Below are 25095 nucleotides of genomic sequence, written 5' to 3'. Positions count from 1 at the left end.
TTGAGCCACCAACCGAGTTTGAGTTGAGAAGATCTACTAGAGAACGTCAACCTTCTCAAAGATATCCTCCACATGAGTATGCGATGATCACTGATAGTGGAGAGTCAGAATATTATCAAGAAGCTATTACAAATGTTGATAAAGAAAAGTGGTTAAAGGCCATGCAAGAAGAGATGAATTCCTTGCATGAGAATCACACATTTGATTTGATAAAGGTGCCTAATGATAGAAAAGCACTCAAGAACAAATGGGTATACAAGATAAAGGCATAAGAGAATAGTTCTCAACTAAGACACAAAACAAGATTGGTTGTGAAAGGTTTTAATAAGAGAAAATGTATTGACTTTGATGAAATTTTTTCGCCTGTGGTGAAGATGTCCTCTATTCGAGTTGTGCTTGAGTTAACAACTAGTTTGAACCTATAAGTTGAACAACTTGATGTGAAAACTGCATTCCTTCATGGTGATTTGGAGGAAGAGATCTATATGGAGCAACTAGAGGGTTTCACAGTCAAAGGTAAAAAGCATCTTGTGTGCAAATTAAAGAAAAGTTTGTATGGGCTCAAACAAGCACCTCGGCAATGGTACAAGAAATTTGATTCTTTCATGGAGAAACATGGGTATAGTAAAACTACTTCTGACCATTGTGTGTTTATCAAGAAGTTCTCTGATGGTGATTATATTATTCTCTTATTATATGTGGATGACATGTTGATTGTTGGTCATGACACTAAGAAGATTCAATCTTTAAAGAAAGATTTGAACAAGTCTTTTGCAATGAAAGAGTTAGGTCTTGGAAAGCAAATTCTGGGTATGAGAATTACTCGTGATAGGAAGAATAATAAATTGTGGTTGTCTCAACACAATTATATTGAGAAGGTGTTAGAGAAGTTTAACATGAGCAATTGCAAATCTGTTAGTACTACACTTGCTACTCATTTTAAATTAAATTCTGATAAATGTCCTACAAGTGAGAAAGAAAAAGAAGAGATGAAGAAGGTTCCTTATGCATCTGCAGTTGGTAGTTTGATGTATGTTATGGTATGCACAAGGCATTGCTCATGCAGTTGGAGTTGTTAGTCGATTTTTCTCTAATCATGGTAAAGATCATTGGCAAGCAGTAAAGTGGATTCTCAGATACCTCAGAGGCACTTCCAAAGTGTGTTTATGCTATGGAGGTGGTGAACCTGTGTTGGATGGCTACACAGATGCAGATATGGCAGGTGATCTTGATTCTAGAAAATCTACTTCTGGTTATATGATGACTTTTGCAGGGGGAGTTGTGTCTTGGCAGTCAAGACTACAAAAGTGTGTTGTTTTGTCCACTACTGAAGCTGAGTACATTGCAGCAATTGAAGCTTCCAAAGAACTCTTGTGGATGAAGAAATTCCTACATGAGTTAGGCCTCAAGCAAGACAAGTTTGTGTTATTATGTGACAGTTAGAGTGCGATCCATCTCAGCAACAATTCGACTTTTCATGCAAAGTCTAAGCATATTGAAGTGTGGTATCATTGGATACGAGATGCACTGGAAATAAAGTCATTTTTAATTGAGAAGATTCATACTGATGAGAATGGTTCAGATGACGAGGACATTGCCTGTGTCGAAGATGATATGCTGTAGAAAGAAAGTTGGCATGGTTGAGCAGTACCTTCCCATTTGAGTCATGAGGGGGAGATTTGTTGGGTGGGTTCACTCCCCAAGTGGAACCCACTAGTTTTATTAGTATTAGTATTAGTATTATTATTGAAATAAAAGAAAGAAGAAAAAAAAAGGTATTATTGGGCTAAACCCACGTGAAGGAAATAAAATGGATTTAGAAATCCTAAGAATTAGTAGAAGGAAAAGAGAACGGCTGCCAGAGAAGAAAAATAAGGGTTTGATTCCGGTGGTGGTAACAGGTGTGTAGCAAAATTGCTCCGTTTGATCTACAAATTTAGTATGTTATTTCTACCACTGAGTTTGTTATTTTAATATACAGTTTGAGTAGTTTTATCTTCTCTGAGAGTAACTTTGGCATACCCACTTTAGTGGAATGTTGTTATTGTTGATTGATGTTCCCTATTGTTATTAGGAAGACTCTGGTGTACCCATTAATTATTATAGTGGAAGTTTTACTGGTCCCGTGGTGTTTATTCTCTCAATTTGAGGGAAATTCTCACGTTAAAAATTGTGTTTGTCTCCTATTTAATTTTATGCCAATTATTTTTGCTCTGTATTTTCTGTTTGGCCATTTATCTGCACAGGTGGGAAAAAAATATTCCGTATTATTGAGATAGTTATCGCTACTTATCTCTGATTTTTTTCCCAACAATGTCAATGGCCACTATATGTTAAATTTTAATAAACATGCTGAAGAACTTATACAAGCCAAATCAATTTTATTAAGCAATTGGTTTTTTGACAAATTGTTTTTTCCATATATTTTTAATAACACCGGTACTTTTAACTAAAGAAAGAGGCAAGAGAACTCACAAATGCAAGTATTCCCTCAAAACAGGGTTACTAGGGCTAGGGGCATCTGCGTCCACCATAACCTGTTGAGACTCCACCAAACAAAAATTAATGCATATATAACATAAATTTAGTCAACATAGTTTTAAGTTGCACTTAAAAAATGTAAGACGATTTAATAACTTGAAAGGAGTAATATACAAATTTAAATGATAAAAAGTTACAAGTTCAATTTTTTAACCAGCAAAATAACAACTAATATCTACCATTAAAAAAATTGTGATTGTCAATCGCAATTATGCTAACAATATAAAATATTTTAAAACATTACATCCTTAATTATAATCACATTAATGATCAATCACATTGTTCTTAGGTTAACTTTTTTTCTTGTTCATAATATAAAGCATCATAGATAGATATTAAACAAGGTGATAAACAAGACAACTTACAAGCGTGTAGAAAGTCCTTAGATCTTCACCACCAACACTAGCCCTTGGGCGGTTAACTACTTGAGAGGGCTTGAGCACACAGCCATTACTAATCTCTTTGTTATTGGTGACAACACTCAAAGATACAGAGTTTGTAAAAGGATTCAAAACATCTCCTATCACACCCCCTACAACAAGAGGGTCGACCCCCCCATTATTTCGTGGCATAATCTTGATAGGTATATTTTACCTCTTTTGGTGTTGGCAACTTGCTTTTATATATATATATATATATATATATATTTATTGTTAGATCTTTGTTTATTAGTTAGTATTAACCATGCAGTTAGTTGTTACACATTGGTTATATAAATTATATGTATCATTTGATGTATTTGAAAAAATTTCTTATAGTTTGATATACTTTTCTTTATTTTTCCTGTCATTTTATGTTTTTATCTAATATTTCAATATAATATTAAATAGTAATTATTCATTTATATTCTTGAGAAAATTTATATTGAAGCATTTTTTTCTCCTACACTATTATAATCTTCCTTCATCTTCAATTTAACATTTATCATCTTAAAATACAAATAACAATGACAAATACAAATAACAATGACAAAATAAAGTGACCATGACTCTAATTTAATTAATAAAGGCGACGAGTTTTCAAAAAATTATTATAAGTATATACATGTTAATTCTATTACGAAAATAAATGAGGGTTGTGTCATTGTATATATATAATTATATGGTCAAAATTTAACTATATTACCATCTTATTGTAATTTTTTTCTCATTTAATATATTATTTATATATATATATATAATCTAAATTTTAAATCGAATATATTAATTTTTTCATTTAATTTATTTATTTATATTTTTATATTTAAGATTAGATGAAACATATATAAAAACTCTTTTGCATCTACGACAAACCCATCTTTTGGTTTTTGTTCCATCAAATCATCAATTGATTCTTCGGTTTGTTTTTGTGTGTGCTTGTCCTACCGATTCTTTGTTTTTCAGTACGATGTTTTGTTTTCTAGTATAAACTCGATGACTACAACTTTCTTTCCATTTGTTTGAATAAACGAATCTTGATTTTAAGTGCACGGCCAGTCGTGAAGAGACGTATATGAGATTAGTGAATTGAGATCCACTATTCGGAATTTTTATCAATATATCTCAATTTTGGAAGAAAAATAAAATACTAATCCTACTTTTTGGCAGCTTTAGAGATTGCATCTAATCCTACTTTTTGGCAGCTTTATCAATATAGTCAATATAGTCACATTTCTGAGATACGATTTAGTAATTTTTTTTAAACGAGGACATTTTAGTTAAATTTTCCCATAAAAAAAATATATTAATAAAAAAATTCCACACTTCACAAATTATAACTACTCATATATACTCTATCTGTTTTAAAAACTAATACACTAGAAAAAAAAATATTTCTAAATGAATATCACTTTCTAGTTTTAAGGTATTTATTTCAAATTATTAGTTTTATTTTATATTTATGATAGTAAAAAATACATAATAACTAATAAAAATAATTTGTTAAAATAATTATTCTTTTTTTTTTTAATTATTGTATTTCTTAATATATATAAAAAATTTAAAATAAAATAATTTTAAAAATAATTATAATTAAAGTCAATAATTACATAAAAAGTTAAAAAAATAAAATTGAAAATATTTAATAAACTAATATGGAGACGTGATATATATGTAACTAAATAAGATATTATAAATATTAACCAAAATTTTATATTTTAAAGCTAAATCTACCTAAAATTTTAAAAATACAATCGTTATTAAAATAGAGAGTTTATTGATTTTATTAGAATTAACTTGAAGTCATATAAAACAATATTAAAAAGAAAATTCTCATGTGAGATAATCCGTTTTTGTGACATAAATTCGTAAGAGTTTGATATAAAATATTTAGAATATCTACTCTAACAAATAACAATAACTTTAGATTTCCACTCTAATATATACATATGCGCGCGCGCCGAGATTTTACGGCTACACTGCATGACTGCAAGGCTACAAAAGTTTAGAGTGAAACACAGAAACTTAGGATTTTGGCCCTTGTGATGTCTCTATCTGGGAAGCCTTTGTTTCTTGCAGTCTGATGATTCTCTCTGATGTTTCCACAGAATATGTGTCGGATTGAGATTGGAGAGCTTGTCAAAGTTAGTAAGTTATGTTTCGGACGAATATTGGATAGCTTGTCATTTCGACCAACACATTCAATTTTTATAATATAAAATATATCTTATCATTTCATAAATAACATTCATAAAAAGTTAAAAAAATAAAATTGAAAATATTTAATAAACTAATATGGAGACGTGATATATATGTAACTAAATAAGATATTATAAATATTAACCAAAATTTTATATTTTAAAGCTAAATCTACCTAAAATTTTAAAAATACAATCGTTATTAAAATAGAGAGTTTATTGATTTTATTAGAATTAACTTGAAGTCATATAAAACAATATTAAAAAGAAAATTCTCATGTGAGATAATCCGTTTTTGTGACATAAATTCGTAAGAGTTTGATATAAAATATTTAGAATATCTACTCTAACAAATAACAATAACTTTAGATTTCCACTCTAATATATACATATGCGCGCGCGCCGAGATTTTACGGCTACACTGCATGACTGCAAGGCTACAAAAGTTTAGAGTGAAACACAGAAACTTAGGATTTTGGCCCTTGTGATGTCTCTATCTGGGAAGCCTTTGTTTCTTGCAGTCTGATGATTCTCTCTGATGTTTCCACAGAATATGTGTCGGATTGAGATTGGAGAGCTTGTCAAAGTTAGTAAGTTATGTTTCGGACGAATATTGGATAGCTTGTCATTTCGACCAACACATTCAATTTTTATAATATAAAATATATCTTATCATTTCATAAATAACATTTTAATTTAATTTAATACTTTAATGCAAAAATTATTGAATACTCCTTTTTTACTGGAAAGTACTGAACTTTAGGGAAAAAGGAGAGACGCAACTCCTAAAGACTATATTAAATTACATTTTTGATTCAATTTATGAAACTAATTGTCTTATTTTAAAATAAAATAATTTTAATTCAATTTATGTAATTTAATTATTAATTTATAAATAATTAATACATAATTTTAAATTATGAGATTATATGTTATATTATTTAAAATATTCAAACCACAATATTTAAGTTAAAAAATACGAAGAAAAAATTAAAATTATCAAATTTTAAAATAGAAAATTAATTTAATAAATTAGTAAAAATAAAAAAAACAAAACTATAAGTAAACATAAAGAATACAAAAGCTTGCGATAATTTTATATATAGATTTTAGTTTTATTTGTTATTTATTTATTTTTATATATAAAAATATAGATTTAATCAAATATAATGAACACTTACACGAGTCTCCTAACTACTATCACCGATAATTCTAACGAGTAGAGTTATCAAATAAACTTCAACGTCTCTTAATTACAAACGATCCATTTTAATTTTTATCTTTTGAAATAGTCAAATATTAATAATTTGTTTTTAGTTTTTGTTAGAAAAATGAGTTGAATTTATCATTTTTTTGTTATTCTAACTCTTTCAAATCACTTTATGACTCATTTTCTATTTCTATATATAAGAATCCGTTAGATTACGAAAATTTAAAAATTGGTTGTTGTATTAAATTTATTTATAATTTAAATTATTTTACTAATTTACTTTTGAAGAAAAAAAAGTTAATTTAGAGTTCTATTGTAGTATTTATTACATATAAAAAAATAAAACATAATTAAAGGTAAATCTGTAAAAAAATAATTAATACATTTAAAAAAGTAAATATTTCTTATAACAAGGGACAAAAAAAAATTACAAAGAAATGGATGTAGTATTTTTTACTAATAAAATAACTTAAAGAAGATTTATTTTAAAGTTAAATAAATAGATTTTTTTTAATCAAATTTATCTTTTGTATAGCTAATTTTTTTTCAGGGAAAATATTATTTTCAAAACTTTTTCCCGCAACACGAGAAATATTTTTCAGTTGTTGAAAAATACTGGGAAAAAAAAACGAAATAAGTTGGGGTTTATGGGCCATTTTAAGATCTCAGAGCTCATGTAGACAAGGCTCTTTAGCATTTAAGTTTTGATAGCTTACTTTCACGTTGATATGTTTTCAAAAACCTCTAATTATTACATTTGAATTGAATAATTTGAAAGTGTTATTTTATCAAAATACATCTTCAAATTAATAATTCTAAAGAACATTGAGGTACAAAAATATAGAATAAATTATTATATATATTATTTTAAAATTTAGAGTGTAATACTTAATATATGGGCTAGGTCCCAAATTTACTGGTCTCATAAAACTGACAACTCTACTCGTGAGTATAAATTCATAATCGTCATTATTTTAAGATAGAAACGATGATTCTATTGTAAAAAAGACAATAATTTGATCACTAATTAAAATATATCAATCAAGTTAGAATAATGACTCTGTTGTATTTCTCAAATTCTTCATTCAATTAATATCAATTAAGTTAAAATATATCAATTGTAAAGATGGGAAATGCATGATGGAATGTTGATCACTAGCATGCGTCATGGCTAGGGGTTGAAATATAGGTCAGGCCAGACCAGACTTTGAAAGGTCTGAGCCTGACCTACGATTAATTTTTTAGGCCTAAGCTTGGCCTACGACCTATCATAGGTTTTTTTTTTGTCTGACCTGACATTTTTAAAAGTCTGGTCTGGCTTGGAAGCCTGTTTAAAAGTCTTATTCACATTTAAACATTTAAATGTTCTACTCATACCACACGATGCTCTCCACATACCAATATCAATTAATGTACATATCTATATATATTAACCAAAAAATAATTTTTCTAACAAATAATTTAAAAAAAATCTGAAACAAACATCCTTTAAACCCTAAAAAGTAATTTTTGATTTCAAATAATAGATTTTTTTTTTCTGAAACAAACAAACGCACCTATTATTACTTCTCAAACAAATATAAAACGACTACAGAATGATTGATTAATTAAATAACTACCGAATATGAAACAACTACCAAATATGACTCATGACCATTGTAGACGTCTAGGAGTAGTAGGGACAATATAACTACATCAATCGCAGATTGTGAAGAAAGTAGACTCTCCTAGCATCGATGAAGTCCATTGCGTATGTATCTAATGCCAATGCATGCATCCTTAATGGTAGGAGCACTAGGAAAAAGTGCCCAACGTTGAAGAAGTTAGCTAGAATGCCAATACAAAAATGTCAAGAAGTATTAACAGTGAGGCCAAAGACAAGATCCCGTCAACAAATATCTAACAATTCAGTGTCATCAAACACATCTTTTCATGTAAGTTCATCCAATATTTATGACTCTTTGAGTAGCAATGAATGGAGATATTGGGTTTCATTGCACAATGACATTAATTCTGTGGCCAATGATGTGTGGCAGTTTGGGGAAGATGTCATATTGTCTTTGGACAACGAAAGGTTTTCTTTGGTGTCAAGAAGTAATATTATGGTAATGACTTTGGTTGGGGTAAGCCTATTGCAGTTCGGAATGGTATTGCTTGGTAGTTACTTTGTTTCGTGGTGTAGAAGAAGGTAGGATTGATGTTGAAGTTTGTCTTCCTTATCATATTTTGGAGGCTTTGGGAAATCACAATGTATTCATGGATATGCCATGTTAATACTTTAACTTTTATTAATTTAATTGTCTCTTCTTATGAAAATGACAAGAGAATATTATTTATACAATATCTCTTTAATTTTGGGTTGAATAATTTGAATTGAGATTTTTACATTTAGAGTCTTTGTATTTTCATAATCAAATATAAATGATCGTTCAATCAAAGATCAAACGAACTAAATAAAGTTTAGTATTTTAAATTAAAATTTAGATTTTTTAAGATATGAAATTAAAATCGGTTTATGTTTGTGAATACGTTGAAACAAATTTTGAATAATTTATTCATAGTCTTGGTCTAAATTAGATTCCATACGGTACAATTGGAGAAGATTAATTTTGGTATGCACTGTATGTGGTTGTATGTATGAATAAGTCTGTATACTTTTAAAGTTGAATTTAATTTAGGCTTAATTGCAATTTTACTCTCTTCTATTTTTACTGATTCACAAAATTAATCATTTTATTTTAAAAGTCGACAGTTTTAGTTTTTTATTTTATTTTATAATGAAAATGGAGACCCAAGAGAGAAAGAATATTGTGGTGAGGAACACGACGCCTCCGGTGAGTTTGTCATAAGTTGGAGATTGTTAGGGTATCAGCGGTATGCGGAAGCACATGATCTAATCAATTGAGAACAAAGAGAAGTAAAATAATAACAAGAGATGAACACACAAGATTTAACGTAGAAAAACCCCCTCAGGTAAGAGGTAAAAAAAAAACCACGGACGCTCAAGAGCAAAGTTCCATTATGTAAAAGAGAGTACAAGATATCATCTTATAATGATGAGGACAAAGAAAGAACAATATTTTTCACTCAATATTTTCTCTCACAAAATAAACTCTCAAATGGAATAAAGAACTCTCAAATGGCTTTGTTTTGTTGATGTGTGTTTATTATTTTTATGCCTTCTGTGCGTTGCCTTTTATAGTCATGTAGAGTACCTTCTTCATCATGAAGTAACGTGACATGTGGCAATGAGCATGCAAATAAGGAGGAGGTGTGTAGCATGTAACAAAAGGCTAGGGAACATTTCCTCATTGCATGTCCACGTGAAGCAAGACAAAATTGCTGGAGAAAGCTTCAACATTAAGGACTTAACACTGGCCATAAATTAAATAGCTTATAGATGAAGGAAGTAAATGAGAGCCACGTATCTCAACAATCTCCACCTTGGCTCGAATTCAACAAATTGCTCAACGCCAAATAAATCCCCAAAGGGCGTTCAAGTACTGTAAAGACCAACCAAGTCTAAGCAATGCTGAAACTTGGTATTTGGAAGTGACTTGGTCAACATATCTGCTGGATTTTCAGATGTGTGAATCTTTTCAACAATAATTTCACCAGCAGTAATAATATCTCGGATAAAGTGACGTCTAACATCTATGTGTTTGGTTTTATCATGATAGCGATTGTTCTTGGTTAAATGAATAGCACTTTGGCTATCACAAAACACAGTTAGAAGACCCTGTGTTAGACCAAGTTCATTGACCAAACCTCGGAGCCAAATAGCCTCCTTCACACCCTATGTTGCTGAAATATATTATGCTTCTGTTGTAGATAAAGCAGCAATAGATTGAAGTGTAGCTTTCTAGCTGATAGCACTATCACAGAGAGTAAAGATGTAACCAGAGAGAGATCTTCTTCTGTCAAGATCACCACCATAATCCGAATCAACAAAACCTTCAACGTTGTTGGTTGTAGCCTTGCTTCGGTCAAAGATCAAGCCAATACCTAAAGTACCTTTTAGATACCGAAAGATCCATTTTACAGCACTCCGGTGATCCTTTCCAGGATTATGCATATACCGACTTACTATGCTAACATCATATGCTAAATCTGGTCTAGTGCACACCATTGCATACATAAGACTGCCAACTGCACTAGCATATGGAACGTGAGACATATGCTCCTTTTCTTCCCCTGTATCTTGGCAAAGATCTGAAGATAACTTGAAATGTGCAGCAAGTGGAGTAGAAACAGGTTTGCAATTATTCATATTAAACCTTTCAAGCACTCTCTCAATATACTTCTGTTGAGATAAGATCATTTTACCAGCTTGACGATCCCTGTGAATCTCCATACCAAGAATCTTCTTAGCTGCACCTAATTCTTTCATATCAAACTCATTACTGAGCTGAGTTTTCAGTTTCCTAATCAAATACTTGTTACGCGATGCAATTAACATATCATCAACATAAAGTAACAAGTATATGAAAGAACCATCTGGAAAGTTTTGAAAATAAATACAGTCATCAATTTGACTCCTGTAATAACCTTGCCCAATCATGAAAGAATCAAATTTCTTGTACCATTGTCTGGGAGCTTGCTTAAGGCCATACAAAGATTTCTGTAGTCGGCATACAAGATGCTCCTTATCAGGAACAATAAATCCCTCAGGTTGCTCCATATAGATTTCTTCTTCCAGATCTCCATGAAGAAAAGCTATCTTGACGTCAAGTTGCTCTAATTCCAAATCAAACAAAGCAACAAACGCAAGCAAAACACGAATGGAGGTATGACGAACAACGGGTGAGAATATCTCATTAAAGTCAATACCTTCATTTTGATAAAAGCCTTTAACGACTAATCGTGCTTTGCATCTTGGATCATCAACTCCGGGAATGCCTTCTTTCTTCTTATAGACCCATTTACACCTCAATGGTTTCTTGCCTTTTGGAAGCTCTGTTAAATCCCATGTACCATTTTTATGAAGACTTTCAATTTCTTCATTCATAGCCACTAGCCACTGTGATGAGTCAACACAAGAAACAGCTTCACTGTAGTTGATAGGTTCAACACCATCATTTACCTCTTGTGCGACAAACAATGCATAAGCAGTTAAATTGTCATCATCTCTGAATCTAACTGGTTTTTTGATTGGTCTTCTGGTTCTGTCTCGGGCAATACAATAATCATCTCCTTGCTGTTGAATAGGAGAAGTGGTACTATCATCATGATCACAATCATCATAATGATCATCAATGCTAGACTCATTTGTTGAGGAAGATGGAACATCAACATCAAGAGTTGCAGGCTTCAACTCCACCTTCTCGCTAGTACCCTGCAAATTTCCTGTACTAGTAGAAGAAGGCACAAAAGATTGTTTTCTAGTAGATAATAATGCATCCTCATTAAAATTAACATCTCTGCTAAGAATTAACTTCTGTGAATTAGGACACCATAAACGATACCCCTTAGACTCAGATGCATAACCAATAAATATGCACTCAATAGCTCTTGGAGATAATTTGCCATCATTGACATGTGCATATGCAGGACATCCAAAAATTCTTAAATTAGAATAATTAACAGGATTACCTGGCCAAATTTCTTTTGGAACTTTGAAATCAAGTGCTGAGTGTGGAGAACGGTTGACCAAGTAACATGCAGTAGATACTGCCTCGGCCCAAAAATAGCGTCGATGCCATAACCCAGCATTTGAGAGCATACAATGAGCTCTCTCAAGTAGAGTCATGTTCATTCGTTCTGCAACACCATTTTGCTGGGGATTTCTGGGGATGATTTTGTGTCTAGCAATACCATTATTTCTGCAGAACTCATTAAAGTCACCATTACAGAACTCTGAAGCATTATCCGTTCTGAGCTTCTTCACTTTCTTCCCTGTCTGGTTTTCAACAAGAGTTTTCCACTTCTTGAAAGTAGGAAATGTCTCACTTTTATGCCGTAAAAAGTAAACCTAGACCTTACGAGAAAAATCATCAATAATAGTCATCATATAGCGGCGTCCACCATGGGAAAGAACTTTAGAAGGTCCCCAAAGGTCAGAATGAATATAATCAAGAACACATTTGGTGCGGTGAGTTGCAGTGGAGAAACTAACCTTTTTCTGTTTCCCAAAAACACAATGTTTGCAAAACTCCAACTTACCGATCCCATGTTTTCCAAGATGACCCTGCTTGCTCAGAAGGTGCATGCCTTTTTCACTCATAGGGCCCAGGCGCATGTGCCATAGATTGGTGACATCATTATCAGGCATGGGAGATGATACTGTTGCTGAACCTGTCACTACAGACCCTTGCAAGACATATAAACTACCAACTCGGTTAGCTTTTAATAAAACAAGAGTACCTTTTGATACCTTTAGAACTCCACCTTCAGCTGAATATTTGCACCCGAAAGACTCAAGGGTGCCAAGAGAAATTAAGTTCCACTTTAACTCTGGAATATAGCGAACATTGGAGAAAGTTCTAACAATGCCATCATGAGTCTTGTTCTGGATGGTACCTATTCCTGCAACCTTGCATTGGGTATCATTGCCCATCAAGACAACACCACTATCAACAGATTCAAAAGTGGTAAATAAATCCTTGTGAGGACACATATGAAAAGTACATCTAGAATCAAGAATCCATTCTATTTTACTCCTCTTATCAGAAGAGATAACATATAAAAGAATATCACTGTCAGAATTAGCTTCAACATTAGCAGCTTCAGGGGATTGTGGAGATTTCCCTTTTTCTTGTTTTTGTTGTTTTTTCTTCAAGAGAAAACAATCAGAAATTTCATGCCTTGGTTTCTTGCAATAGTGACAGAATTTGTTGGATTTACGTCCCCTGAATTTGGATCTGAACTTTTTGTGACTGGTACTCTCCTTTTCTAGAGTTCTACCTCTAACAATCAAACTTTCATCCTTGTTTATAGAATGAACTTCAAGATCAAATTTTTCTTTTGACAATAAATTTGATTTAACATCTTCAAAGGATAAGGTATCATTATTTCCATATAACATGATTTCTTTGAAGTGTTTATAGGTAGAAGGTAAAGAGACAATCAACAAAACAGCTTTATCTTCATCTTCAACTTGGATATCAATATTTTGCAGATCCATAATAATAGAATTAAACTCATCAAGATGAGATTGAATAGGAGTACCTTCAACCATTCTTATGGTATACAACCGTTCTTTGAGACGAAGCTTGTTTGCGAGGCTCTTGGTCATGTACAAAGTTTCTAACTTTAACCATAATGCAGCAGCGGTTTCTTCATTGGCTACTTCACGGAGAACTTCCTTGGACAAGCAAAGTTGGATCGATGAAAGCGCCTTTTCATCCAACTCGTCCCATTGATCATCAGTCATAGTAATCGATTTCTTTGACTTCCCATCTAAAGCTTTCTTCAATCCGCTCTGGATAAGAACGACCCTCATTTGGACTCGCCAAATAGAAAAACTAATCTTGCCATCAAACTTCTCAATGTCAAATTTAGTAGACATTTTGAAATTCTTAATTGAATAAGAGCTCTGATACCACTTGTTAGGGTATCAGCGGTATGTGGAAGCACATGATCTAATCAATTGAGAACAAAGAGAAGTAAAATAATAACAAGAGATGAACACACAAGATTTAACGTGGAAAAACCCCCTTAGTGTAAGAGGTAAAAAAAAACCACGGGCGCTCAAGAGCAAAGTTCCACTATGTAAAAGAGAGTACAAGATATCCTCTTATAATGATGAGGACAAAGAAAGAACAATATTTTTCACTCAATATTTTCTCTCACAAAATAAACTCTCAAATGGAATAAAGAACTCTCAAATGGCTTTGTATTGTTGATGTGTGTTGATTATTTTTATGTCTTCTGTGCGTTGCCTTTTATAGTCATGTAGAGTACCTTCTTCATCATGAAGTAACATGACATGTGGCAATGAGCATGCAAATAAGCAGGAGGTGTGTAACATGTAGCAAAAGGCTAGGGAACATTTCCTCATTGCATGTCCACGTGAAGCAAGGCAGAATTGCTGGAGAAAGCTTCAACATTAAGGACTTAACATTGGCCACAAATTAAATAGCTTATAGATGAAGGAAGTAAATGAGAGCCACATATCTCAACAGAGATGGCTGGTTTTCTTGTGGTGTTGTCATATTTTGGTGAAGATTCTATGTTACAAGATTAAGGATTGGGGGGTGTCATGAAAAAGAAAGAAGTGAAGGCCTTAATCAAAGACAAGAGACCCGAGGTTGTGTGTTTACAAGAAAAATAATTGGCGAATATGAGTCATTTTCTTTTTGAATCTTTGTGTGGATCTTCATATGTGGGTTATTCTTTTTATCTTTGGATGGTAAAGAGGGTGGCATACTCACTTTATGGGCTTCTACCGTGTTTGAGGTAGAATTTTCTACAAAGTGTGGCTAAGCCTTGCTTGTCATGGGGATATGGAAGATAATTGGGGTCAATGTGGTGTTGGTGAATGTGAATGCATAATGTATTTTGGTGGAGAAATAGGAATTATGGGGTAACATTTGTAGGATAAGGGGGAGATTTGCTATTGATCCTTGGTGTGTTTGTGGTGATTTAAATGTTATTCGCTCAAAGGAGGAACAGAAAGGAAAGAGCTTGAGTGATAAAGATGTTGATATTTCCAGCTTCAATGATTTTATTCTTGAGGAAGAATTGGTAGATTTACCTTGGGTGGGTCTTCGGCTCACTTGGACAATAAAAGATGTATCGAGTATGAGTAGGTTGGAAATATTTCTGTTATCAAAGCAATGGTTGGGTATTTTTTCAAATAATACTCGAAAATATTTGAAAAGAGGAGTTTATGATGATTGCCCTATTTGGTTGTCTAATGATGAAGTGAACTGAGGACCAAAACATTTTATAATCCATAAATGTTGTGTTTCAACTTCCGAATGAGGTGGTTTTGTGGTGAAAGAAAAATAAAATAAAATAACATAAAGGATTAGTTGAAATAGTGACATCATAAACATGGCAAAAATTTGGAAGCTCAAATTTTTGGAAGCCAAGGAAACATTAAACATCTTAGATATAAAGTATGAATCAACGAATCTGTTGGAGGCCAAGGTGGAGGAACACAGGCATGTGAATGAACAATTATTATCTATTTCCAAGATCACTTGTAGCATTTAATGGCAGAAATCGAGGGTTAAGTGGTTAGCTGAGGGAGATGCGAATACTAAGTTTTTTCATGGTATTATTTCAAGCAGAAGAAGACATAATGCAATGTTGTCAATTGAGGAGGAATGTCGTAAAGTGGAAATAGTACTTAGACTCAAGGTGCAATATTTAAACATTTTGAATCACATTTTACATCAAGGTAGGCCGCTATTGTGAATGTCGACAATCTGCGATTAATGTCACTTAATGTGAAAGCATCTAATTGTTTAATAAACAAGTTATTAGAGGAAGATGTGAAGGTGACTCTTTGGGATTATGATAGCTTTAATAGCTCAGATCCGGATGGTGTTCATATGGGTTTTGTGAAGGATTTTTGAGAAGTGGCAAAATCCAATTTTATGACGCTTTTCCATGATTTTCATTATAACTGTAAACTAGTGAAATGCTCAAATTTTACTTTTATTGTACTTATTCATGAAAAAGATATTCCTTAAAAAGTGAGGTAGCATCGCCGATAATGGTAAAATCTTGGATGTTATAAATGTGAATCCTTCTTAGATGGTGAAGGCAACTAAAATTGTTAATTGCAAAGTGGGTCTTATGTTGAGACAAAATCCCAAATTAATATTTTGATGATAATTAAACAGAAGGTTAATTAAGACTTCTAATTATAACTCTAAGTATTTGGTATTTAACATGTGTATTTGAGTGTGTTAAACCAAGATAGGTACCAAGCATTACAAAGTAGATCTTATTAAAATCAAGAAAGCAAAACTAGTAAAACGAAGAACCTTCTTGACAGATTTCTGGAAAACGAAGAACGTTCTCCACATCTTCATAAACAAGAATGGTCAGTTTTTTATGTAAAAGATTAGATCAAGGAAGTGTTATCCATTCCATATCTTCATCAGAAATATACAAGGATCAATCTAAGCAATAATTAGTCAAGCAAGTGCAAATATAAACTGACAGTTTAGAAAGTACACTAGTGTTGTACTTTTAAGCAGATCTGCACACGTGATTCAAAGCTTGTAATTATTTCAGACAACTATCAAGATTACAATATAAGTCAACTCATCTTATTTTATGGTTGATCTTATCCATTCACTTACTCATGACAACTAGCCTACTTCCAATGGTTAAATGAGCTGTCATAAGCTCTCTTGAAACCTATAAATAAAGTTTCACGATCAAGAAGAAATCAGAACTCAAAGTGCCAAACAAAACATCATTCATTCAATCATACTTGAGCTTCTCAAATCATTATAAGTTGCAATTCCATTCTTAACGTGATATTAGAATCAGTGCTTGTTGAGTTCTAAAATTTAAAATATATTTTTCAAACAAGAGTTGAGCAATACCCATATTCTAACAATCTCAAATATCATTACTTTGTAACTTAAGGCTATATTGCTAGCATAACTTGAGTAGTGTGTAAAAATCATTTTATGATTTAAAAGACAACTTGTAAAATCCTTTTGAAATCGTATAAGGTAACCCGTGGAAATCATTTCTAGGTAGAATTGTGTAATAGATCAAGACTAATATGTGAAAAACTGTGTGAAAATCAAGAATGTTTTTGCTTTGAGCATTTAATGGAAAATCTCACATTTGTGAGAACTGAACGTGATCCGTGTTGGGTGAACTAGAATATATGTTTGTGTGATCTATATATCCCTATCTCTATGTATTCTTTGTCTTATAATCAGTTTTTATATTGATAAATTGATATTTTAATTTTTCCACTAACCAAGAACGTTCTTCATTTGTAACCAAGATCAATCTTGAGTTAAACATTTCAGATTTTAAACAAGAATTTTTTAAAAGGGGCAATTAGAATTCAAACCCCCTTCCTTATAATTGACATTGTTAGTTCATCTTACACCTTTAACTATCTTGGCATGCCTATTGATGGAAACCCAAGAATGTTATCTTCCTGAAATTCGATGGTCGATAGGAATGGTGCGAAGTTATCCAGTTGGAAGAGCCGAAACTTGTTTATATTAGGATGTCTTGTTCTTCTCAATGCCTATTTGTCTGTCTTTCCGAATTTTTTTTCCTTTTACAAGGCCCTTTGAGGTACCATTTCTCGTATTGAACCCTTATTTAAATCTTTTTTTTAGAGGGTGTGTGGCTTATCGGAAAATTCATTGGATTAAGTGGAATGTGATGTGTAAACCTCGAGAGATGGGGTGAAGAATCTACATAGTTTACATTATAATTTATCATATAAGTTTTTGTACAAAAATATGGGTGGGGAGTTGATGGAACAAAGTGCAAAGGTGGAATAATATCTTTGTGGTGGAAGGATATTCAGTTGGTGCACTATGGAGTGGGGGGTCCATAGAGAATTGGCTTAAGAATAGGATAGCTAGACTTGTGGTTGATGGTCGTGACATTATTTTTCGAAAGGATATTTGGGTTAATGGATAAATTTTATCTGCTAAATATAGTCATATTTTTAATTTAGCTGTGAATAAAAACATTTTTCTGGCTGATATGTTCGGAGTGGTGTGGGGGAAGGTGGTGGAGAATGGCTATCGAGGAGGAATCTTTTTCAATGGAAAAATGATTTGTTGCGGGATTGTGTTTTTGGATGGACTTATTTTTCTTTGCAAGAACACATTTTAGACAAATAGATTTGGGGTCACGCAAAGAGAGAATGTCACTGGGTGAAAGATGCTTACTGCTTATTATCAGAGCATAGTCTGACTTTTCTTGTCGTTGAAGATGCTTTTGTTTAGACTAAGGTGGTACTTTTAAAGGTGTCTATTTTCGCTTCGAGGTTTCTAAGGAATCGACTTCCAACTAAGGATCATTTGGTGCGCTGTGGTTTTGCATCATTGAACCCACCATTATGTTTAGGAGGTTGTGGAATAGAGAGTAATCAACTTCTCATCTATTTTTTGAATGTTCTTCCTTTGTGAGGTGTGGCTTTTTATTTTGAGGTGGTTGAATATTAGTTGTGCAATGCCTATGTCCTCGTTTTCGCATGTTCAAGCTTTATGTGTTATTTTTGCAATTGATCTATTTGAAAAACACTCAACGATGTTGTTGTTGTTGTTGTTGTTGTTGTTGTTGTTGTTGTTGTTGTTGTTGTTGTTGTTGTTGTTGTTGTTGTTGTTGTTGTTGTTGTTGTTGTTGTTGTTGTTGTTGTTGTTGTTGTTGTTGTTGTTGTTGTTGTTGTTGTTGTTGTTGTTGTTGTTGTTGTTGTTGTTGTTGTTGTTGTTGTTGTTGTTGTTGTTGTTGTTGTTGTTGTTGTTGTTGTTGTTGTTGTTGTTGTTGTTGTTGTTGTTGTTGTTGTTGTTGTTGTTGTTGTTGTTGTTGTTGTTGTTGTTGTTGTTGTTGTTGTTGTTGTTGTTGTTGTTGTTGTTGTTGTTGTTGTTGTTGTTGTTGTTGTTGTTGTTGTTGTTGTTGTTGTTGTTGTTGTTGTTGTTGTTGTTGTTGTTGTTGTTGTTGTTGTTGTTGTTGTTGTTGTTGTTGTTGTTGTTGTTGTTGTTGTTGTTGTTGTTGTTGTTGTTGTTGTTGTTGTTGTTGTTGTTGTTGTTGTTGTTGTTGTTGTTGTTGTTGTTGTTGTTGTTGTTGTTGTTGTTGTTGTTGTTGTTGTTGTTGTTGTTGTTGTTGTTGTTGTTGTTGTTGTTGTTGTTGTTGTTGTTGTTGTTGTTGTTGTTGTTGTTGTTGTTGTTGTTGTTGTTGTTGTTGTTGTTGTTGTTGTTGTTGTTGTTGTTGTTGTTGTTGTTGTTGTTGTTGTTGTTGTTGTTGTTGTTGTTGTTGTTGTTGTTGTTGTTGTTGTTGTTGTTGTTGTTGTTGTTGTTGTTGTTGTTGTTGTTGTTGTTGTTGTTGTTGTTGTTGTTGTTGTTGTTGTTGTTGTTGTTGTTGTTGTTGTTGTTGTTGTTGTTGTTGTTGTTGTTGTTGTTGTTGTTGTTGTTGTTGTTGTTGTTGTTGTTGTTGTTGTTGTTGTTGTTGTTGTTGTTGTTGTTGTTGTTGTTGTTGTTGTTGTTGTTGTTGTTGTTGTTGTTGTTGTTGTTGTTGTTGTTGTTGTTGTTGTTGTTGTTGTTGTTGTTGTTGTTGTTGTTGTTGTTGTTGTTGTTGTTGTTGTTGTTGTTGTTGTTGTTGTTGTTGTTGTTGTTGTTGTTGTTGTTGTTGTTGTTGTTGTTGTTGTTGTTGTTGTTGTTGTTGTTGTTGTTGTTGTTGTTGTTGTTGTTGTTGTTGTTGTTGTTGTTGTTGTTGTTGTTGTTGTTGTTGTTGTTGTTGTTGTTGTTGTTGTTGTTGTTGTTGTTGTTGTTGTTGTTGTTGTTGTTGTTGTTGTTGTTGTTGTTGTTGTTGTTGTTGTTGTTGTTGTTGTTGTTGTTGTTGTTGTTGTTGTTGTTGTTGTTGTTGTTGTTGTTGTTGTTGTTGTTGTTGTTGTTGTTGTTGTTGTTGTTGTTGTTGTTGTTGTTGTTGTTGTTGTTGTTGTTGTTGTTGTTGTTGTTGTTGTTGTTGTTGTTGTTGTTGTTGTTGTTGTTGTTGTTGTTGTTGTTGTTGTTGTTGTTGTTGTTGTTGTTGTTGTTGTTGTTGTTGTTGTTGTTGTTGTTGTTGTTGTTGTTGTTGTTGTTGTTGTTGTTGTTGTTGTTGTTGTTGTTGTTGTTGTTGTTGTTGTTGTTGTTGTTGTTGTTGTTGTTGTTGTTGTTGTTGTTGTTGTTGTTGTTGTTGTTGTTGTTGTTGTTGTTGTTGTTGTTGTTGTTGTTGTTGTTGTTGTTGTTGTTGTTGTTGTTGTTGTTGTTGTTGTTGTTGTTGTTGTTGTTGTTGTTGTTGTTGTTGTTGTTGTTGTTGTTGTTGTTGTTGTTGTTGTTGTTGTTGTTGTTGTTGTTGTTGTTGTTGTTGTTGTTGTTGTTGTTGTTGTTGTTGTTGTTGTTGTTGTTGTTGTTGTTGTTGTTGTTGTTGTTGTTGTTGTTGTTGTTGTTGTTGTTGTTGTTGTTGTTGTTGTTGTTGTTGTTGTTGTTGTTGTTGTTGTTGTTGTTGTTGTTGTTGTTGTTGTTGTTGTTGTTGTTGTTGTTGTTGTTGTTGTTGTTGTTGTTGTTGTTGTTGTTGTTGTTGTTGTTGTTGTTGTTGTTGTTGTTGTTGTTGTTGTTGTTGTTGTTGTTGTTGTTGTTGTTGTTGTTGTTGTTGTTGTTGTTGTTGTTGTTGTTGTTGTTGTTGTTGTTGTTGTTGTTGTTGTTGTTGTTGTTGTTGTTGTTGTTGTTGTTGTTGTTGTTGTTGTTGTTGTTGTTGTTGTTGTTGTTGTTGTTGTTGTTGTTGTTGTTGTTGTTGTTGTTGTTGTTGTTGTTGTTGTTGTTGTTGTTGTTGTTGTTGTTGTTGTTGTTGTTGTTGTTGTTGTTGTTGTTGTTGTTGTTGTTGTTGTTGTTGTTGTTGTTGTTGTTGTTGTTGTTGTTGTTGTTGTTGTTGTTGTTGTTGTTGTTGTTGTTGTTGTTGTTGTTGTTGTTGTTGTTGTTGTTGTTGTTGTTGTTGTTGTTGTTGTTGTTGTTGTTGTTGTTGTTGTTGTTGTTGTTGTTGTTGTTGTTGTTGTTGTTGTTGTTGTTGTTGTTGTTGTTGTTGTTGTTGTTGTTGTTGTTGTTGTTGTTGTTGTTGTTGTTGTTGTTGTTGTTGTTGTTGTTGTTGTTGTTGTTGTTGTTGTTGTTGTTGTTGTTGTTGTTGTTGTTGTTGTTGTTGTTGTTGTTGTTGTTGTTGTTGTTGTTGTTGTTGTTGTTGTTGTTGTTGTTGTTGTTGTTGTTGTTGTTGTTGTTGTTGTTGTTGTTGTTGTTGTTGTTGTTGTTGTTGTTGTTGTTGTTGTTGTTGTTGTTGTTGTTGTTGTTGTTGTTGTTGTTGTTGTTGTTGTTGTTGTTGTTGTTGTTGTTGTTGTTGTTGTTGTTGTTGTTGTTGTTGTTGTTGTTGTTGTTGTTGTTGTTGTTGTTGTTGTTGTTGTTGTTGTTGTTGTTGTTGTTGTTGTTGTTGTTGTTGTTGTTGTTGTTGTTGTTGTTGTTGTTGTTGTTGTTGTTGTTGTTGTTGTTGTTGTTGTTGTTGTTGTTGTTGTTGTTGTTCTTATTATTATTATTATTATCCATCAACAACATACAACAATCATAAAACCACATGATTAATAAATTCAGAGGAACTCAACCCAAAGTCAACAATCATAAAAGCAATCTAACATCAACAACAAAAAAGATCATAAAATCAAACACAAACACATATTATTACCTCTCAAACAATATGGAAGGACTACTGAGTTATTGACTAATTAATAGAATTTAAAATAGGACTGTCAGACCTAATAGACTTTTTTATAAGTCTGAGTCTGACCTATTTAAATAAATAGACTTTAAAAATAGCATGAGCCTAACCTTTTTATTAAATAGGTCAGACCAGAGCATAAGTAGGTCGGGCCATAAACCTCTGTCGAACGGCCTAATTTATTCTCATAAATAGGTCATACCATATGCCATGTATTATTTTATCTATATTTTATCCCACATACATCAGTTTTTAAGTTACTATTTTATTTTATTTAATGAGTGCAAATTAAAATCTAATAATTATTGCTTTAGTTATATATATCTTTATACCATTTTAAAAAGTATGTTTTACTTTTTTTCTTTTTAGTAATAACTTTACCATAAAAATCTTATTCGTTACATATTTTGCTAGTTAAGTATCTTTTAGGCAAAGACTTGTTTGTGGTAATTTATCTTATTAAAAGACAATTAAACATGTGTGGGTTAGCTTGAGGACAATAGCATATGTGATCGACATCCTAGGCGGCCGCCGATTTCTAGAAAAAAGTAAGTTAGTTTTTTTGGTTGTTCATTTATTTGGAAACATATTTTTTTATGTGTTTCATTTATAATTTAAGTTGTTTGAGTGTAACATCAATTTGTTTGTTATAATAATATAATTTTTTTTTTATTTTTTTTATTTTGATGAGGTATTTATATAAACAAATAACTTGTTATCATTAATTTAGTTGTTATGATTAAAGTTTTAATTATGTTATTTTTTAATGGTTTTGGCAATTTTTATGGATATCATTTATCTATTTTTTCTTTTATTAGTCATTAAATCTAATTGTATTATACTTATTTTATTATGAATGAAATAATTTCTAATAAAAAATATTTTATTTTAGTAGAAATTAAAACTTTTTACAAGATAATGCTGTAGTATTATTGTATTATTTCTTTTTACAAATAAAAATAAAATTTTATATCAATAAAAACATATTTAATAAAATATACAGAGTATACACCCAAATATTTTTATCATAATACAACCTCAAATCTAATAATTAAGCCCGTCAAATAAAATTAAAAAAAAAAACAGGGGACGTACTTATTCTAATCTAAAGTGCAAACTACTATTTATTTTTAACAACTTTGTACTACACCGATATAGCACTCGATACATCTGCCATAATATGTTTATGTATATCTATGATGACATTTAAATATGTTCTGTATAGTGTTCACTAATATTAGATTTTGAATATTAATTAATATAATAAAGTTAAGTTATCTAAAGGTTCTTCCCCCAGAGCCAGTCTCCCTTTGACAATTGAAGAACACAGCAGCAACTGGCAATTCAAGATCGTAAAGTTCAGCGAATTCTCTTGTATTGAAATTCTGTCGCCAGCCAGGAGCAAACACTACTTGTTGACACTGTTGACGAAATAATACAAACACGTAACGATGTATCCCCAAGTTGGGTCGTGGTTTTTCGTAACATACAACTTCATTACCTATACAAATCAATTAAAATCACAATTAGCCTATATTTGTGCTCCTTATGTTCTTCTATACCTCATTTAAGGTAGTTGTGCAAAACTAAGAAATTGTTATATGAATAATTAGCAATCACAATGTCAATGTAAATAAACTTTATATTAAACTTTATATTGTTAATCAATCACAACAGTAAAATCATTAAAGATGTTTGACTTTTATAATAATTAGCTCAAAAGCCATATCAATGAATGATTATGAAGTAATAGAAAATACACAATAATTCAACTCTTTATTTTATCTCTTCATTAATTAATGTAAGTGTATAATAATTGATTGATATGGTAATTATATAATTTTTTTTTTTTTAAAAACCAAAATGCATGGATAATAAACACTAATCAAAGCACAGCCTATGCTAAGATTAGGAAAGGAAAAAAATACAAGATTTGTTACAAAATTAAGACATCACCATTGCCATAGTTTATGGTAATGATAAAACAATTAATGGAACATCCAAATTTCAGGATGACATATAAAAAAACAAATAAATGTTAAATAAATTATCGAGAATGAAAACGCGGGTTCGGCAGTAATTTGTTGCAAAAGGTGGCGTTTTCCAACCACCATCCTATAATGGTGTGTTCAAATGGATGAAGGGCATTGGAAACATTTGAAAACGAGGAGAAAAAGGTCAGTGAAATCTCACTTGATGGCTGCAGATGACATTTTGTTTGGTCGAGCTACCATTAAGCAAATGGGACGTATCCCGTTGAAGATGTCTGTTCAAAGAATTAACATACAGAAAACAAGCATATTATTTTCTAAGAATGTCGATAGAGGTATGATAAGCGAATTAGTTAGAATATCTGGCTTTAGAGATACTGGGTGCTTGGGTAATAACTCGTAGTTCCTTTGATGGGTAACGCAACAAGGAAATCAGAATTTCAGTATCTTATCGAACAAGTTGGTATATAGACTTGTTGCATGGAAGGCTAATCAATTGTCTTTTTACGGGTAGAGTTACACTGGCCAAATAAATTTTGTAGACTATTCCAACTTATCCTATGATGGCGTGCGCTATTCCAAGAGCTTGCATCAATGAAATCCAACAAATCTGGCGAAATTTTGTTTTGGGAAATACTAAAAAGCAAAATACGGTCAATGTTGTTTTATGGGAGACAATTACACAACCGAAGGAGCATGGTGGTTTGAATTCGACAAAGCTTGGTGGTTTGAATGAGACATGCCTCATGAAGCTTGGTTGGCAACTCTGCTCAAGGAATAATGCACTCTGGTATAAAATGATGAAACAATAGTATAATAGGGGCAATATGGAGAATGATGAGTGAAGTGATGAGAGGGAAGTATAATAAAGGCACTCTGGTGTAGAAATATGTTTAAAAGTGAGGAACATCACCAACTATACAAGTAAATTTTGAGATCAACCTAAGTCTACCCTAAGACTTTGTTTGAGAGATCAGAGGGGAGGGGAGGGTTTCATAGAAAACGAAGGAAAAAATGGAAAAAATTAAGAACTTTTTGAGGGAAGAATTTAAGAGAGTTTGTTTTTATTCAAAATAAAAATCTCTTAAATGTGGAGAACTAAAAAATTGTACTGAATGATTATTTTGGAGGATATTAAAGGACTTTGACTAATTATTTAAATCATTTTCTTGTTGTTATAATACTTTAAATTAAAAATGTATTAATTATAAATATTTTTATACCATTCTGTATAAAATAACTTTTACAAATAATATAAAAATTTCTCTCTATTTTCTTATTTTCTATTTTCTACTCCCTCCAAAACCTCTACCCCTTTGAACTTCTAAACAAACTCTAATAGG

General features: G+C 31.8%; 3 protein-coding genes across 16 annotated transcripts in view; all 3 read right to left on the bottom strand.

Annotated features, from left to right (window-relative positions):
* LOC101508200 (putative protein FTc) overlaps positions 1-3247 on the bottom strand; it is a 7515-nt gene extending 4268 nt beyond the window's left edge. Inside the window, 2 exon segments of the mRNA XM_073366135.1 lie at positions 2438-2537; positions 2907-3247. Coding sequence (XP_073222236.1) covers positions 2438-2537; positions 2907-3113 — 307 coding nt within the window. The 5' untranslated portion in view covers positions 3114-3247.
* Positions 3248-7595: 4348 nt separating this feature from the next.
* FTA1 (protein FLOWERING LOCUS T) overlaps positions 7596-25095 on the bottom strand; it is a 39464-nt gene continuing 21964 nt past the window's right edge. Inside the window, exon 5 of one of the 2 annotated variants that reach the window (XM_073365701.1) lies at positions 7596-8192. In XM_073365701.1, coding sequence (XP_073221802.1) covers positions 8056-8192 — 137 coding nt within the window. In that variant the 3' untranslated portion in view covers positions 7596-8055. The remainder of the gene's footprint in view (positions 8193-25095) is intronic. The other variant, XM_073365707.1, reaches the window with a different exon arrangement.
* FTA2 (protein FLOWERING LOCUS T-like) overlaps positions 16389-25095 on the bottom strand; it is a 22983-nt gene continuing 14276 nt past the window's right edge. For 10 of the 13 annotated variants that reach the window (XM_073365695.1, XM_073365699.1, XM_073365697.1 and 7 more), the window contains one exon: positions 22748-23262. In XM_073365695.1, the coding sequence (XP_073221796.1) occupies positions 23036-23262 (227 nt within the window). In that variant the 3' untranslated portion in view covers positions 22748-23035. Of the gene's footprint in view, positions 16683-22747; positions 23263-23954; positions 24028-25095 lie in introns of those variants that run through there. The other 3 variants (XM_012713763.3, XM_027332606.2, XM_073365700.1) reach the window with 3 other exon arrangements.

This window comes from Cicer arietinum, chromosome 3 (assembly GCF_000331145.2).
Source record: "Cicer arietinum cultivar CDC Frontier isolate Library 1 chromosome 3, Cicar.CDCFrontier_v2.0, whole genome shotgun sequence".
In the NCBI taxonomy this organism is placed as follows: domain Eukaryota; kingdom Viridiplantae; phylum Streptophyta; class Magnoliopsida; order Fabales; family Fabaceae; genus Cicer; species Cicer arietinum.
This window is presented reverse-complemented; position numbering and strand designations above follow the sequence as displayed.